The sequence below is a fragment of the Eschrichtius robustus genome, chromosome 8 (genome assembly GCF_028021215.1).
Source record: "Eschrichtius robustus isolate mEscRob2 chromosome 8, mEscRob2.pri, whole genome shotgun sequence".
Classification (NCBI taxonomy): Eukaryota; Metazoa; Chordata; class Mammalia; order Artiodactyla; family Eschrichtiidae; genus Eschrichtius; species Eschrichtius robustus.
Genome location: NC_090831.1, coordinates 83135563 through 83152973, shown reverse-complemented (window position 1 = coordinate 83152973; position 17411 = coordinate 83135563). Strand labels below are relative to the sequence as shown.

The 17411-nt window shown below is 47.2% G+C and overlaps 1 protein-coding gene across 1 annotated transcript in view; it reads left to right on the top strand.

The window, feature by feature from the left end:
* Positions 1-15646, top strand: part of SCRN1 (secernin 1) — a 55387-nt gene extending 39741 nt beyond the window's left edge. The window contains exons 7-8 of the mRNA XM_068549226.1: positions 9038-9218; positions 11690-15646. Of these exons, the coding sequence (XP_068405327.1) occupies positions 9038-9218; positions 11690-11848 (340 nt within the window). The 3' untranslated portion in view covers positions 11849-15646. The remainder of the gene's footprint in view (positions 1-9037; positions 9219-11689) is intronic.
* Positions 15647-17411: the final 1765 nt, after the last annotated feature.

The window sequence follows — 17411 nt, the reverse complement described above, 5'->3', positions numbered from 1 at the left end:
CTTCCCTTGAGAGCTCACCCAGCAATCACACACTGAGTTCCTGCACCTCCTGCTGTATAGCTGAGTCACGTTTTTTAGTCATCTCACCATGGCCAGTACAGCACAAAGAGATGTGATGAAGGGAAGTTCTTGGCTTTTGTCACATAGCGTTCATCACAATCATGGAAGCCAATTGTTTTAAATTCAACAAACATTTATTAATATATATTATGGACCAGGCATTGTGCTGTATTTGAGGGATGCAAAGATAAATAAGACCCAGTGAGACAGAAAGATACAGGAATGCCCAAGATTGATCAAAACCACCAGTTCCTATGAGTTAGAGGACAGAATGGTCCAGAGGCAATGCACATTGAAGCCACTTCAAGTGCACTGGCCTCTTCTCTAAGACATTGTGTTTTAGGGTATTGCTTTCTGCCCACACACTTCAGCAAAGGGCTTGCACTGCACAGTGTTTAAGAACACGGCCTCTAGAATAAACTGCCAGGAGTTGAATTCCACCTCTGTCACTTAGTAACTGGTAAGTCTCTTAACCTCTTCAAGCTTGTGTCTGTCCTGTACAATGGACACAATACCAGCCTCTACTGTTATATGCTTTTTGGGAGGATTAAATGAGATAATCCAAGTAAATGCATAGTAGGTTTAATTATTATTTATTAAGACTATCTCTGATCTACCAGGTAGACAGCAGCCCTTCTCCTTGGTAACTTTCAGTCATGCACACCACAAATCATGTCATCAGTGGCTTAGACACAACCATCCAGTGATTTCTAAATTATCAGAATCACTTAGGGGAGTTTTTGAAAAATACAGATGCCTTGACCCAAACCTATTGTATCAGAATCTTTAAGGTGGGCTTAGGAATCTGTCTGGTGAGTCTGATCCTCAGCCTGGAGAGGTCTAGAAGACTGCCCATTCCAGTAGGTTCTCTGGTATTTTTCATGTGCCCCATTGGCTGAAAACCATCATCATTTGAGTATCGGGTATCAAACCTTTGACTCTGCTATCAGGGAATCTGTAGCTGTTTGATTTCATTCCCTTTCCAGCTGAAAGTATTTACTCTCCCCTTATTGTTTCAGGAATACAAGACAATGGCAGTGTCCAGCTAGGGACTGTTTGATGACTCAGGGGAGAAGCCAAGTACCTTTCCTGACCCTTTGACCTCACAACTGCCAATATCAATAGATCTTTCTAACAAGACCTATTAAATTCAGTATAAGCTATCCTTAGTTTTTCATTCATTCATTATTCATTCAACAGGCACTTATTAGGCACCTGCTGTGTACCAAATCTTATGCTTGTCGGGTACTAGAGACAAAGTGTGCGCGAGATAAGAGGTGGCACGAAGGAGACAATGATGGGGGAAACCACAGAGGAAGAACTCTTGAGCACTGGGGGTTGTAGGAAGAGAGGTTTGTTAGGTGCTAAAAGCAGGAATGACATTCTGGGTAGAGGGAACAGCATATGCAAAGGCAGAGAGGCATGAGACAGAATGACGCACATTGCAGCTGTGCATCCTCTTGTAGTTTATGTTTCCATCCCTCCTCTACCCGCCCCTCCCTCCCCCAGTGCACAAGCCCAGCGTGGGACCTCTGCTGGCCTCTGACAGCGAGCCTCGCCCGCTGGGCAGTATTCCAGGCAACCTCTCAGGACACACCTCTTGTTTGACTCCAGCTGCTTTCTCTTGATTTTATCTTTCAGTTCTGAATGCTTGGTTCCATGGCCCCACTCCCACCCCCTTTTTGATCCATCAGATCTGGGGCTTGTCTTTCCTCTCCCTGGTGTCTGACTTCCCCTTGTGGACTCTGACCTCGCTTGCTGGTGGCTTTTGTGAGCACTTTGTGCTGGCCCGCAGGGGTACACGTAGGCGTTTAGAGTCTGTCTGGAACACTCTGCCAAGGTATTTAGACATTGTTCTTCAGGGAACAGGAGCCTTTGAAGGAGCAGGTTGAACTGAAGAATGACCACAGCAACCCCCTTGGTTCCTGATGTCTCAGACAGCTGCTCTAACTGTGCTTAGAAGACAGGGCTTTGTGATTGCTGGGATGTGAAGATAAGGCAATTCTGTTTCCTAGGGTAAAGTACACGGCCTAATACAATTCTAAAAATGAGCTGGAAAATAGCTTTCTAATATCTAAAATGGAGAATTTCAAGTAATTTTAAAAGAAAGTTATTCATGGTTAAATTAATTGAAAAGAACTTAAAGGCTATTAAGGGCTTCCCGGAAGACATTCATTTTTATCTTCTCTGGTTAAATGAGCTACATTTCCTACTGCGACTCTAGAAATGTCATATTTTTTCTCCTATTCAACATTTCAATGTTTCTCTGTAATTGGGCGTGCTCAACATTTTGTATTTTGTCATCAGGAAGCATAATTACCTACTCTTGGGTTTTTAGGTAATAAAATTAGGGAAATTTTAACCGGCTTCTGCTAATGCTAAAAACATTAGAGAGATGTTTGCAGGAAATAGTTTCAGAGCAGTGGACTTGCAAAAGATTATGATCAAAGAAGACTATATTATTTACCTTCCCAATTAATGTTAGAAACCAAAGGACATTATCTTACTATTGGTCTGTCTGCTTCAGAACTTCTTGGCTCTTTGCTCATTGCATTAATTATAGATCCTTTTCTCGATATAGCTTGTTCTCACATTCCCTTTTTTTCTTCCTCCTTCCCTCCCTTCTCTCCTCCCTTCCTCCTAATATGTACCAGGTACTATGTAAGTTTGAGAGTTGGAAGCAGATGCAGAAGTCAGAGTTTGAGAGTGGGTGGGAGATGCAAAAGACCTTTAATTAATTTTATTGAGCAGGCAAATTCCATCATATTAATATTCTGTTGAGTCAGCTGGTGCCTTGGTCATCCATATAGTGACACTCATTGGCTTTAGTGCACCGGTTCTGACGTTTGGAGGCCATTTCTTACGTGGAAGCAGTACTTGTTAAAGCTTCATCGATATGAAGAATTGGAGAGGGAAATAGCAGAGAGGTAGCTTCGCATTTTGAGACAGTGTAAAATTCCGAGTCTCGTGGTGTGCCGGAGCCTGTGGAAGCAGATGATGTCATCTCTTCCCAACCCTGTGTTCAGTGACATCACATCGGTAGCTTGAAATGGGCCCCAGTGGGCGTGTTTACACCGTGGAAATCGGCAGACATCATGAATTAGGGCTTGTTATTTTCACCACTGAGAGGCCCCCACATCTGAGAAAACACACAAATACTCAAGATACAGGATGGATAAACCAAGAGGGGGAGAGTATTAAAAATTTTCCATTTTAAATATTAGAAGGCTATTTCCCCACCCATTTCTTTAATTGTATTAGGCCGTGTACTTTAGCCTGGGAAACAGAAAATAGGGAGGAAGTTCTAGGAAAAAGAGGGTGTTTGACCCACTTTAGTGGCAGGGAATGGGGAGATGCAAGGGACATGGTGTGTGCGTGTTTTCTTTGTCTTCTCCCAGGTACTAGGCTTGAGAGGCTACATTGCATCAGCTGAGACTGTCTTGTCTGGTTAATTCAAATGTTAGTGACAAGTGGAACCTTTTCATTATTGGAGATAATGTTAGGGGCTGTAGACACCGTAGTTTACTATGTAAATACAGTGTGGGGCACAGCCTGCACAGACAGACACAGAGCTGAGGGCCTTGTGTCAAATAGCACTCCCTCTGATTTCATTCCCAATTCTCCCAACACTGTCTTTTTCCTCTCTCCTACCCCACGGTTTTGACTTTTCAAGACCTCCCAGAGTATCTGGATCCAGCCCTAAGGGTGTCCCATGCTCCAAAAGTACTAGTTCTCTTTCCCTCTAAATGAAAACACCCTTCATGGATAAGTTCTGCTCTCCACCAGTTGTGGCTTTGACTATATGATTAAAGTGACTCACAGTCAAGCTGGGATTACCCATGGATGAACCATTCAGAGGGACACCTGCAGTTGAGAGAAACTGGTGCTTCCAGGCCCTTTTCAGATTGGTTCAAAGTTTAGCAAATTCATCCAAGCAGGAGCCTTTGGGCTGCTATTTTCTGCGCCAGCGGATCTGCTGGGGACTCCAGGGCACAGGATAAGCCCAGCTTCATCGCTCAGGGAGTTTCTGCATCTTCAGTATGAACAGAGCCATGTTTGAAGTCAGAAATGTGAGCTGGCCACTGATACTTAAGTTCCAAATCCCAAAGCACAAAAATATTTTGCTTTTCTGCAGTAGCATAATGCGTATATATATATATATATATATATATATATATATATATATATATATATATATTTTTTTTTTTTTTTTAAAAACCCACAGAAGGGATATATAAGGGTGAGTGGTAATGGGGGAAAATGACTTTAGATTTAGAAGATCTGAATTTACTTCTCCATCTGGCACGTATTAGGAATGTGCCTGTGGACAAAGCACTTAGCTTCTGTGAGCCTCAGTCATCCCATCTGTGAAATGGTACAGAAGTTTTTGCCCTGCCTTGTTCACTGCTGCAGGGGTCCCCAACCAACCCCTGGTCCGCAGCCTGTTAGGAACCGGGCCGCACAGCAGGAGGTGAGCGGCAGGCAAGCGAGCAAAGCTTCAGCTGCCTCTCCCCGTCGCTCACATTACCGCCTGAGCCATCACCCCACACCTCGCCGTCCGTGGAAAAATTGTCTTCCTCGAAGCCAGTCCCTGGTGCCAAAAAGGTTGGGGACTGCTGCCCTGCTGTATCCCCAGTACTTAGAATAGTATCTGGATCTCAGCATTGCACACATATTGAATGAATGAATGAATGAAATTCCATGAGAATTGAATGAAAGCACTTTGAAAATTATGATATATTATAAAATGTTAGAAACTTTCATGACAATTTTGTTTCCCTTCCAAAGGAAGGAACAAATGAGAGGAAAACTGATTTTTTACACTGGCTTGGTGCATCCATCTCAAGGTTTTAGAAAGAAAAAAGGGACAGAGAAGGCAAAGATGCCTCCAGTGAAGTGCCTTTCTTGGCTGTGGCTCAGCGTGTCACCCAGGACTAAAATCCTGCAGACTCTGAGACAGACCTTGCAAGCTCGTGCTGGCTTCGTGTCATCGGACTGTGTGCCGTGGCCCTTCGGTTTGTCTCAGCGGGAGCTGACGGGTGCAGTGGCGGGGTTCCCTTTCGTGTTGCTCATGGCTTTCTTTGTTTAATTGTCCTGCTCGAGGGTCCCCTTAGCGTAGCTCAGCCACCTTTAAACTTCCTCATTAACCAGCTACTGGGCCGACCTTTGCTGGTGGAAGCACTTCCCCTTTCGGGCCTATCGTCCTGTATTCGTGTCACACCACACCGTGGAGGGGCTGGGTGACCAGGGCGAGCTCTGGGTTAGGGGGCTTCTCTGAAGGTCAGCCTGTGAGGCAGCTCTGAGGATGGAGGAGAATCAGCTTCTGGAGCTCCCTCAGCTGTGTCCCACCTGCATCCGAGCCACCCACGGGCTCCTCTGCGGGTTCTCCACATGGCTGATGAAGTGGGCACCGCCCTGGCTGGGTGGGCCGGGAGGGGTGGTCACGACCCAGATGGCAGTTCAGCTTTGCCGCTGGCTGGCTGGCTATGCGGCCTTGGCAAGTCGTTTCCTCTTTCTGGGCCGTTAATTAGCATACATTTACTCAAGTGGCATTTAAGAAGCTACCATCTGAGGTTCAGTGTGAGAAGATGTCAGAGTATCTTCTCACCTATTTGGACTTTTAATGAGATTTTCTGGAAGGATTGGCAGGAAATAAGAGCATTTGGAAACGGCTGAGTTATCCACGTTGCCCTTTCCTGGATATGTAGACATAAATTATCAGGACTGAGTTATAGATAATTCCCACACCCTGGTATATTAGTATTATTGCAGTTTCTTATTGGCAGTAATTTTATTTATTCAATCTCAAGAAAAACCTCCTTTAACCACCAGACACATCTATGGTTCATGTTTTTAGCAGCTGAGGATGCTGACTTCCTTATAGACTTTGGAAAAAAACTCTTGGAGAGCTTTGGCTGCCTTAGAATATTGTGGGAACCTCGTCATATTATTTACTTATTTATTTTTAAAGTTAAAATGGATTAAACATATGGTCCCTCCTGTCTTAGGAATGCTACCAGACACTCTCACTGATGTTAAAATGAGCGTGGACTGGTTTGAAGTTCCATCACATAGAGGGTTCTGATCTTTACTCTGCTATTGTCCTGTATATTGGGTGCAGAAGACCATGATTGTTCTTGGCATGAACTTCTTGAAGACACAAGTTCACAGGCCACACGACATCGAAAGAGAAATAACACAATAGCTTTAGAAGTTGAAAGGGACCGTAGAGATCGCTTCAGTCCAGTGAGAGACACAGAGGGAAGATGACGGGCCCCATAGTTGGTCAAAGGTGACGAGGGGACACCCCCCGCCCCCCATTCTGAGTCCCAGCCCAGTTCCCTGCCCCACTCTCATGAGGCAGGCAGACCTGGATGGTCGCTCAGCAAGACCCAGCGCCATCCTGCTCCCTCACAGGGCCAGTGTCGGGATGGTCCTGAGCCGCATGGTAAGAAAAGCGCTGGGGTTCCAGAAACTGAATGACAGATTTCCCAATGAAGACATCACTCCCACATGGCCTTTTGAAGGGTGGAGAAAAGAGGCGCAGTGCGGGGGATTGTATGGCGTAGCACCACACGAGTGATCATCACCTGTGGCCTGGGGCCCGTGTAAAATGGGAGAACCCCTGTCCCAAGGAATCTCAGCAGCCCGGGCTCAGCAGCTCTGCTGGACGCTGCAGTTCCCCTGGCTCGCCATGGCTAAGCCTGCACCCACCCCGCCTCCAAGCCCAAGAGCAGGGGATCCCCCGGCTCCGACCCTTTCTGCCTAGCACTGGGCCTGGGGAGGAGGTGTGAACCGTGCAGGTTCTGGGGTGCCTGCCAGGAGCCCGGGCCCAGTGTCCCTCAGGGGGTCTCAGCTCAGGCCAAGGAAGCTGCACGTCACATCTGCTGGAAGACGGTGTGTGTTGTGTGCACTGACTTTTCAGGAAACCCCGAGTGCTGTCAGGCCCTGAAGGATAGGACACTTGCCTGCTGTGAGGCTGCTGTGTTGTCAGAGACCAGAGGGGCACAGAGGCAGTTAGTTCTGGACGTCTCTATGCTGGACTCTGTCCTCTTCCACCTCTTTCCCTCCCTCCCTCCTTCCGTCTCTCCTCTCTCCCTTCCCATCCATTAATTACCATCTGCCAGTGAACCCTCAAACTGCCCTTTTGCAGAGTCAACCAAATGACCAAGTGGAGAATTCAACTTCACGTAATCAAAATTCTTTAGACGCTTTAAAATTGTGCATTAATTCCTTTCACTTTCAACAGTCACCCATTCAACATTCAGGAGAAGGGAAGAGGAGTGATGTATTTTCAGGAGGCCGTAGGAAGTGGCAATGTGTGTTCCCTCTGTATAAGGTAGCTCCACTGCATCTTGGGGAGGCAAGTTCCTTGGGAGGACTCGGCCTTGTGGAATTAGGTCCAGCCCACATGCCTATGTCTTGTGCTTCACGGTGGATGGGCTCAGTCTCCTGCGTTTGCATCACCTGCAGAAAACAGCACTTATCCTTAACCTGTACCACCCACTTTGCCAGCTTTGGGTGCAACTGCTTTCAATATTCAAATTAAATTAGGATGAGCCCGATCTTTCATGCTGTGATCAGGGTCTTTCTTCTTCACCTGAGCCCCTTTCCCTTGACAACCTCAGGGAACTAACCCAAGAGGTCACTCCTAGTTACTGTGGTCTCTGGTCATGCTCCTCAGACTTCGATGTCATCAGTCCCCTGGGGACCTTAACAAGCAGGTTCCATTCAGCAGGATGGGGATGGGGCCTGAGGGTGATGCTGACGCTCAAGTCCAAGGACACAGTTTGGGTGCAAAGGTCATGGGTTTCCAGTTCTTTGCAGGTTGTGGCAAGTGAAAATGTTTGTGTGGCACACCGGCAAGGCTGCTCTGGCCGCCTCAAGTCCAGGCATCTCGGGGCTGAGGGAATCAACCTCCCAGCTCACTTCTCACCCACTGGAGGCACCAGTTAAGAGGAGAGGAAATAACCCAAACCTGAGCCATACACACGGGGTGTGGGTGTGTGTCTCATTCTCTCCAATTGTTATTGCAGGTGCCCGCGTGGTGTGATTGAAAACAGGCCACCCTCGGGGCCCAGAGGTGCCTGTGCTCTGCCAGGAGCACTGCTTTGATCCAGCCATGTTCTTTCTGGGTGCAGAGCAGGGAGAGTGAGGCTGTCTCCCTCTAGCGTTACTGTCAGCTGTGGTCACCACAGACCCTGTTGGCCTGGGATCCCAAGATGCGGTTTCTTAGACACATGGCTGTTTTGGGGTGTGTGCGCGTCTGGGGAGACGTGTTGAAATGTCCCCAGGTATGCACAGGTGCACACACACACACACACACACACACACACACACACAGAGCCATGTCCCCTAACACATCCCTCGTGCCAAAAGAGCTGAATCAAAGAGTTCTTGCGTCAGCCGCCTACTATCCCCTCAGCCACACTCTCACACAACCAGACTTCTGTCCTCTGTGGTGTGCCCTCTCTGGGGCCCCGGGATTCTTTCTTTGTCATCTGTCTTAATCTGTCCTACCTTGAGTCTGTCAGAGATATTCCAAACATTTTCAAATAAGGTAGAACCTAAAAAAAAAAGGATGAGGTCTCAGACCCTGCCTTTCCAGGAGACCCCTTTCCGCAGAGCACGGTGGAGAAAGACCCGCTCAAATCGGTGGCCCATTGCACCGTTTCCTCAGAACACTGTGTCTGTTTGCCTTCTTTCATGTGACTGAAAGGGGCTCTAGAATGGCCTTCCCAGAACAAAGCCAGTCTGTTTTGATGTCTCCTCGCTGCAAATAGAAGAATTTGCAGCTTATAAACGGCAGTTAGTTCTACTAAAATAGTTACTAAAATATGCAGTTGGGTCTCTCCCGGCAGGAACCCGCCTGCCACCGTGAGCTGGCCCAGGAGATGTTTGCTGAAGGAAAGGGCAGCCCCTGGTGTCCTCAAGCCCCAGGCTTGGTTTGGCTGAAGTTCCTCTCCTTTCTCTCCAGGTCCATATTCAAGCCTTTCATCTTTGTCGACGATGTAAAACTCGTCCCCAAAGCACAGTCTCCCTGTTTCGGAGACGACGACCCTGCCAGAAAGGAGCCTCGGTTCCAGGAGAAGCCAGACCGCCGCCACGAGCTGTACAAGGCCCATGAGTGGGCCCGGGCGGTCCTGGAGAGTGACGAGGTGAGCCTGGCTGTGAGCCCCGGGAGCGGGCGGGGTCCCTAGAAAGGAGGCAGGACGGCGGTTAGCAAGCTCGACATCTTCCTCCTCTCCAGCAAGTCTGCTTCCAGAAACCCAGGCTCCCGAGGTCCCTGCTAGAATGCTGGTGGTGGTTGTTCCTCCCAGCCTCTTGAAAGCCAGTGAAAGCAAGCCTCTGCTTTTGATGGATGTTATTCTAGAACTCAGTGGGCTAAGAATCTCCCTCTTTTACTTACTGTTCACCTGCAAATAACAGAAACGTGCAGTACTAATCAGGAGAACTGCTTTTCTGTTGTCGAAAATTCTTTGTATACTTTTAGGGGTAAAAATGTGTACGTAACGGCAGCACTTTAAAGATGCAATCGTGTTGGTGTTTTGTTTTGTTTTTTAAAGCTTGATGGTATTCACATTGCTTAATTTGTGTCATGCTTTTACTTATTTATCTATTTATTTATGGCTGTGTTGGGTCTTCGTTTCTGTGCGAGGGCTTTCTCTAGTTGTGGCAAGCGGGGGCCACTCTTCATCGCGGTGCGCGGGCCTCTCACTATCGCGGCCTCCCTTGTTGTGGAGCACAGGCTCCAGACGCGCAGGTTCAGTAATTGTGGCTCACGGGCCCTGCTGCTCCGTGGCATGTGGGATCTTCCCAGACCAGGGCTCGAACCCGTGTCCCCTGCATTGGCAGGCGGATTCTCAACCACTGCGCCACCAGGGAAGCCCCTCGTGTTGTTTTTTAACAAAGTTCTGGAGACGGATGGTGGTCATGGTTGCACAGCAATGTGAATGTCTTTATGCCACTGACCTGTACACTTAAAAATGGTTAAAATGGTAAATTTTGTTATGTATATTTTTTCATACAAAAAAGTTTTTTTTTAAGTTTCTAGTTTTAAAATAGTTATTCTTCAAAGTGCAACCGTCCCTCCTCCACCCAAAGTTTTGATTAATAAAGTTACAAGACATCAATTCAAACAAGACAAACACTCAATATATGCCCACAGCAATCCTTAGTGGTGGACTTTCATATAAAATCCAAGCCTCTATTTGGCTGAAGGGAGAAGGAAGGAACATGGTTGTCAGATGCTCATCTGCTTCCCAAGCATTTATTTAACAACTTGCAAAGGTCCGATTTGTCCTGAAGAAAGTGACATCTTATAGGTAAATTGGTGCGTGCATTTTGCGTGGACTGGGTGAGCTTATTTTCTTAACATCCAGCATGGTGGACTCTCTAAAAAGGATAGCAAGAAAGGACAGCAGGAAATCCAAGTGAATTCAGAAAGTATCTCTGAGAAGGCTAGTCTCACTATTTATAGAACTTGCTCTTCTGTGCCCCAGAAATGACCATTCTGACGTGTAAAAGTCGCAGTTGTTTGACATCTGCCCTCCCTGCCAGACATTTCCCTGGAACCGTGAATGCTACCGCTGCGTCACACAGAGTTCTGTCCAGGGCTGCCCCCCCCCGCCCCCGGTTGCTGACGGTGCATGTTTTCTAGGTGGATGACAGTTAAGCCCGAGCAGGGGGGAAATGTCACTTCCCGGTGCACAGTTTTGTGGCTATTTGGCAAACGAGGGCAGGGGTAGAAAGGGCCGTGTGTTCTGAAGTATCCTACACAAAATTTCAAAGAGATGAGACTGATGAGGCTGGGTGGGCTTTGAAATTTGGCAATGACCATTGGTTTGAGTTAAGGCAGCACTAGGAAGTGGTGGATGGGTGGTGACAGCGGCTTCTCTGTTCTGGGACTAATTGGGCAAATAAAAGCTTCTCATCGTCATCCACTGTAAATGAGCGACTGCCACTTGGAAGAAGAGATGTCACCCCCTCAGAAAAAAAGTAAATCGGGGATAGACATGCCATGTGATTATTCATTGATCCATTTATTCTTTCAAGAGACATTATTGGGAGTGCCTCCTCTGTCCCAGGCAGGAGGATAGAGATAAGCCCGGGTCTCCCTCCCCGGGAGATCGTGGTCTAATGGGGGACACAGGTAAGTAGACAGACCATCGCAAGACAGAAAGAGAACAACCATGGCAGAAGGAAAGGCATTGGATGGGGGGAGCCTAGAGGAAAGGCGTTCACGGAAGCCTGAAGGTGGGCGCAAGCTGACCGAGTGTTGAGGGGAGCAGGGTTGCCTGTTCCGTGACGAGAAAGAGTATCATGGGCTGGAGGAATGCAGCTAATTTCGGTCTGGCTGAAGAGCAAGGAGACGCGGGAGGCGTGGCAAAGGCGAGGCAAGCTGGAGCCTCGTATGTTACAAAGGGCCTTTCCCAGCGTCACTCAGGAGTCTGGATTTTTATCCTGAAGGCAAGTACTCCAAGCAGAGCAGCGACCTCACCACACCTGCATTTTAGAACCATCCCCGTGGCAGTCCCGCGGGGAGCAGATTGAATGGGGTGGGGGGCAGGCCCTCCGGGGGGCTTTCAGTGTCCATTGCAATGACCCCCGCTGTTTCTGTCCTTCTCAGGAGCAAGGTCAAAAGCTGAGGAAGACGATGCTGGAACTAGAGAAGCAAGGCCTGGAAGCCATGGAGGAAATCCTGACCAGCAATGACCCCCTGGACCCCACCGAAGTGGGAGATCTCTTCTATGACTGTGTTGACACGGAGATTAAGTTCTTTAAGTGAAGTAAGCATTCCCTTTCCCCTTCTTATTTAAAATTTCCCACCTTACTAAATTACCAGCAAAACAAACCGCTCTCCTGTCCGAGTAAAATGAGAAAGTTCAGATGTGTTAACGTCACACTGTTCCCTAGTGTTCTGCCTCGGATCTCACAACGACCCCTTCTTCTGCAACATAGATCCCCTCCTTCTGCAGTGTAACATGTATCCCATTTGCCTGTTGTGCGATTGTATGACTGATGGTGGATTTTAAGCTGCTCTTATTGTGTTTCAGTGAAAATGGACACATTAGCCTTTTCATGGGAGGACTAGAGTCCATCAAGCCTTGAAAGACAGGCTCCACTGCACCGAGTTTGAGGGGAAGGCAAAATCTTTTGAAGTCTTACTCTTTCTCTCAGTAGTGGTTTCTTTCTGGTTAACAAAAGGCATTTCTTTGGCCCAGGGCTCTTGTGTGTGTGCTCTGAGGGAGGCCTCCCTGCCTGGCCTCCCTTCTACTGAGCGCAGGCCTGTAATGCAGAATGTCTCCAGCTGTGTCTTCTGAGAGACAAAACAAGTGGGAAGGAATAAAGGGGGCTCCTCTCCAGGCCCAGCTCCATCCCGATTCCTGTGATCTGAAAGAACCTGTGCACCGCGCTCGTGTGCGGTGGACCCACAGACAGCTTCCCCGTGCCGTGCGAGCTGGAAGCTGCCCACTGTAGAGGTTCAGAGGCAGCTGTGCGTGACGTCCCTGGATCGCGCCGTGGCTCTCCCATGAGGCACGGGGCTCTCCCTGCACGGCCACTCACCCGCCGCACGGATGTGCGTGTGTCTAGAAATGATTCTGGGCCTGGTTACCGCCATCTAGTTTAGGATTAATTAAATGGCCCTGCGGCAGAAGTTCCACCCCATGAAGCTGCAAATTTCTCAGCTAATGAGGGAAAGAAAAGGAGAAACTCTTGGCTGTTTAGATTCCAGTTAAAGTAGCTGGAATCTGAGCAGCCACTCCATTATCTCAGCAGAGACTTTAATTAAACTGATTTGTTTCCCATGTTGTGGGCGCATGAAGGATTTGACTTACCAGCAGAGCCCAGGAAAGCATGTGAGGAAGACCAGATGGGCCCAGCACGGGGAAGACAGAGGGCAGGAAGGGGACAGATGGATGGAGAAGCATTCGGCTCCACGGTGACAGTCCCACCCTCGCCCTTCCTACCCAGCCTGTTATATCCCCCAAAGCTGTGGAGGAGGCACCTGGCTTTCCCTAATCCTTCCCTTTATTCCTCTTGCCCTGCATGGCCCATTGGCTGCCTTCAGACCGGTAGCTGAAGTGGGCAGGTGCTGGTGGTGGGTGGGGGGGCGCTTACTTCCAGCTACTGAAACTCTCCACCACTCTTAACATGGAAGGGGGCAGAGATACTGAGAAGTGTGTGTGTTAATACAGCAGTGGGAGGGAGGACAGCGGCTTCATTATGCAGCCTCACCTGTTAGTGACTCCTTGTCAGCTGCAGTGTATCATATGCCATGAAAGCTGGAAGGGACTTGGGCCCCACGCACAGACGTGGACACTGAGGGTCACAGGTTTTACTGGAACAAATCCTTTTTTCTACCAACTCCCCTGTAAGGGTGTAAGCATAAGAGCACCGTGAGCTTTCTGCCCAGCAGTTTTGCAAATTCTGTATGTAAAATCACTAACTGCAAGTGGTGAGAGATGGGAGGAATATTTGTGCTGACAGAGTTAACAGCAGCTGTTCACGGTGACTTGCGGTTGCTGAGTTTTGTCGGGGTTTGGCCTGGGCTCTCACTGTGGGTGAACTTAGGGTGTCCTCTTAGGTGGTGCAGCCACTCAGAGCGTCTGTCTCCAGCTGCTGAGTGGGGAAGGGTGAGGCTTGGGGGTGACATATGTACCTCATCCCCTCCCAAGCCCACCTGCTGAGTGCTTATTTAAAACAAGATAGTGCAGAAAGCCACTCTAAAATTTCACCATGTGGAATCCTCTCCCCCTATTATGGAAACATGTCATCAGACCTGGCATGTCTGAGATACCCAGGGTGATTAGGGGTTTGACCAAAAGAAGTCTAGTGAGAATAAATTACACAGAGGCCTGCTTTCATTATTATGGGCCAAGCAAAGGTCACGGATAACCCAGCCAGACTTATGCCATTACCCAGCCATTGTGCAGTGGGAAACATAATGGCCACTTCTGTTAGGGACATTGACCTTATTCCAGCAACCCAAAGAAGGGCCAACTCTGAGAGATGTCTTGGCTGACGCTGTACATCACAGTTGTGATGCCACGGTCTTACCACTAGAGGGTGTGGCAGTCCTTTCGTGGCAGAAGTTAAAAGGGGCTGGGATGCTTCCATCAGGCTGTACAGAGATGTTCTCTGTACAGTTAAAACCTGAGTAATAGCGGTGGACAGAGTCTTTGTGCATTGGGATGCGAGGGGAAAGACAGGAAGAGAGCAAAGAGCCTGCTGATGTGGCTATACTCACTTCTAGTGACACATTAACAGCTTGAAACATGTAGTTGGATTTTGAGTACGCCATTGCTGGGGGGATGTTTGTTTTTAAATGCTCCTAACAGACTCTGCTTTTGAAAAATGCTTATCATTACGTGGACAATTTCTTGACCAGGGATTGCTTTTCTAAAGGCAGTATGGGGAAAATGAATATTCAAGATGAACGATGAAAATAATGTTTAAAGGTTGGCATGTAAATAGCTTCCTAAAATACCATCTGTGTATCCATTAAGACCTGGGGGAGGGGGAGGGGGCTGTGTATGCCTTGTGCAGAAAGAAGACATGGCCGTGAAGGACAGAATCTCTCCCCTATCCCCGCACCCCATAATCAAACATAAGCTAGTTAGTCTTGGCTAGTAGATGGGATTTACCACTCATCCTCTGAGGAGGGGCAGAAGCTCCAATAAAAGCAAATTAGCAAAGCAGAAGTAGTACTCTTTCATCCTTGGAGGTGGTTTGGAATTTTAGGTAGAATAAGGATATACTTGAAATTATGGTAATTCTTTAGTGCCCAATAACATAAGACAGTGTTATTGTTAGAAAGAGTCTTTCTTATAAGCTGTCTAATAGAGAAGGTGTATGCCTATTAGATATTAGCAGTGAAGTTCCTTCACTATTGGGTGGATTATTAGGTATATAAAGTAATTATCAACCAGGCAAACTACTTTGCTTCCTGATGTCATCCCACATGGGTCCAGGTGTTACACAGCTCTGTCCAGCCCAGCAGGAAAGCCAGGTGGGACCAGCGTGTCTGTTATGAAACCACTAACAGCATTCTTGACTGAGGAGCAGTCAAGTCATTTCTGGGGAAGGTCTTCAGCTGAGCTCTCAGCTTTGGGGAGGAAGGAGGGAGGGGAACCCACTGAGCTGGCCTTTCTCGTGTGGAGGGGGAGGGGCGGCAGGTCACGTGCACCAGCTGACCCAGCAGTGCCTGTGCTTCCCTGTAGCCCTGGCATTTCATTCCATAGGGTCCTAGGTCCCAACTTCCCCTCCTATGGTTTGTGTCAAATGTGCTTTATCTGATTGAATCCAAACATCCCGAGATGTCACATGCCGACCTCTCGTGGGGATGAATACGTACATGTTTGCAGTCATGTTGTGAGAAGTCAGATGTGTGAGCTGGAAAATGCTAGGGGCAGGGAATAATAAAAAGGAAAACCTTTCTGCTTCCTGCAGTGGGAACTGACCGTGTAGTCTTAATAGCCTTTTGTACACATATCTACAAACCAGATAACTTCCCCAACCAGTGCTTGCCCTTGGAATTGTCTCTAAATACATCAAGCATACAATAAAAAAATACTGAAATTAATGTCTCTTGGCCTCTTCTATCTTGTGTTTCATTAATAGATGTGGGCATTGGCCACAACATAGAAAATGTATGAAGGGGGATATATTTTATGACTGGAATCTTTGGAAAACCCAACCGTTCAGCGTTTTCTCCATTTATGCATTCTGTGGATAAATTCACTCTTTAAAAATAAACACAAAACCATGATATACCACCTCACACCCCATCAGGATGGTTACTATCAAAAAAAACAGAAAATAAGTGTTGGTGAGGATATGGAGAATTTGTAACCCTTGTGCACTGTCGATGGGAATATGAAATGGTGCAGCTGATATGGAAAACAGTATGGAGGTTCCTCAGAGAATTAAAAATAGAATTAGCATATAAGCCAGCAATTTTACTTTTGAGTATATACCCAAAAGAACTGAAGGCAGAGTCTCATATTTTTACACCCATGTTCATACCAGCATTATTTACAATAACCAAAAGGTGGAAGCAAGCCAAGTCTCCGTCAATGAATGAATGGATAAAATGTATATCCAAGCAACGGAATATTCAGCCTTAAAAAGGAAGGAAATTCTGACACATGCTACAACATAAATGAACCTTGAGGACATTATGCTAAGTGAAATAAGCCACTCTCAAAAAGTCAAATATTATTTGATTCCACTTTTATGGGGTACCCCGAGTAGTCAGTCTCATAGAGGCAGAAAGTAGAATGGTGGTTGCCAGGGGCTAGGGGGGAAGGGGAATGGGGAGTTACTGTTTAAGGGGTACAGAGTTTAAGTTTTGCAAGATAATAAAAGAGTTCTGGAGACTAGTCACACAACACTGTGAAAGTACTTAACACGACTGAACTGTACCCTTAAAAATGGTAAATTTTATGTTTATGTGTATTTTACCAAATTAAAAAAAATCATCAGAATGGCTGGTGCCATCTATGCCGAGCATCTTTATTTTAAAGCCATAGAAGCTCCACTAGAGGAAAGGATGCCACTTAAGAAAAAAGCCAGCTCTTCCCACTCTTGTGACCTAGAAATGCCAGATTGCTTCCATGATTTTGTCTCCACGTGACAGGCAAAATGCAACTGAATGTCTGTTCATGAAAATAGGACTTAGTTACCAGCAACGTGACCTGTGTCAAGGTCAGAGTAGATGATGGCCCCATTTACATGACAAGGAATTGCTGACTCTTTAAACTTTATTCTCAGCTCTTTTTCATAAACTGTAAACTCTTGCAAAGCTCCAATGTAACACAGCATGTATCTGTTTGCTAGGGCTGCCATAACAAAGGACCACAAACTGGGTTGCTTAAACAACAGGGATTTATTATCTCACAGTTCTGGAGGCTAGAAGTCCAAGATCAAGGTGTTGGCAGGGTTGGTTCCTCCTGAGGGCTGTGAGGGGGATTCTGTCCCATGCCTCTCACCTAGCTTCCGGTGGTTTGCTGGCAATCTTCAGCATTTCTTGGCTTGCAGAAGCATCACCCTAATCTCTCTTTTCATCTTCATATAGCATCCTCCCTGTGTATGTGTCTGTGTCCAAACTTCCCCTTTTTATAAGGACATCAGTCATATAGGGTGGATTAGGGGTCCACCCTACTTCAGTAGGACCTCATCTTAACTTGCATCTGCAACTCTATTCCCAAATAAGGCTACCTTCTGAGGTATGGGGTGAGGACTTCAAAATATGAATTTTTGGAGGACACAGTTCAGTTCGTAACAGAGCAGGTTCATGAAGGATGCGAAGCTTCCTGGGGCACAGTCTGAGAACCTGGAACATGCTT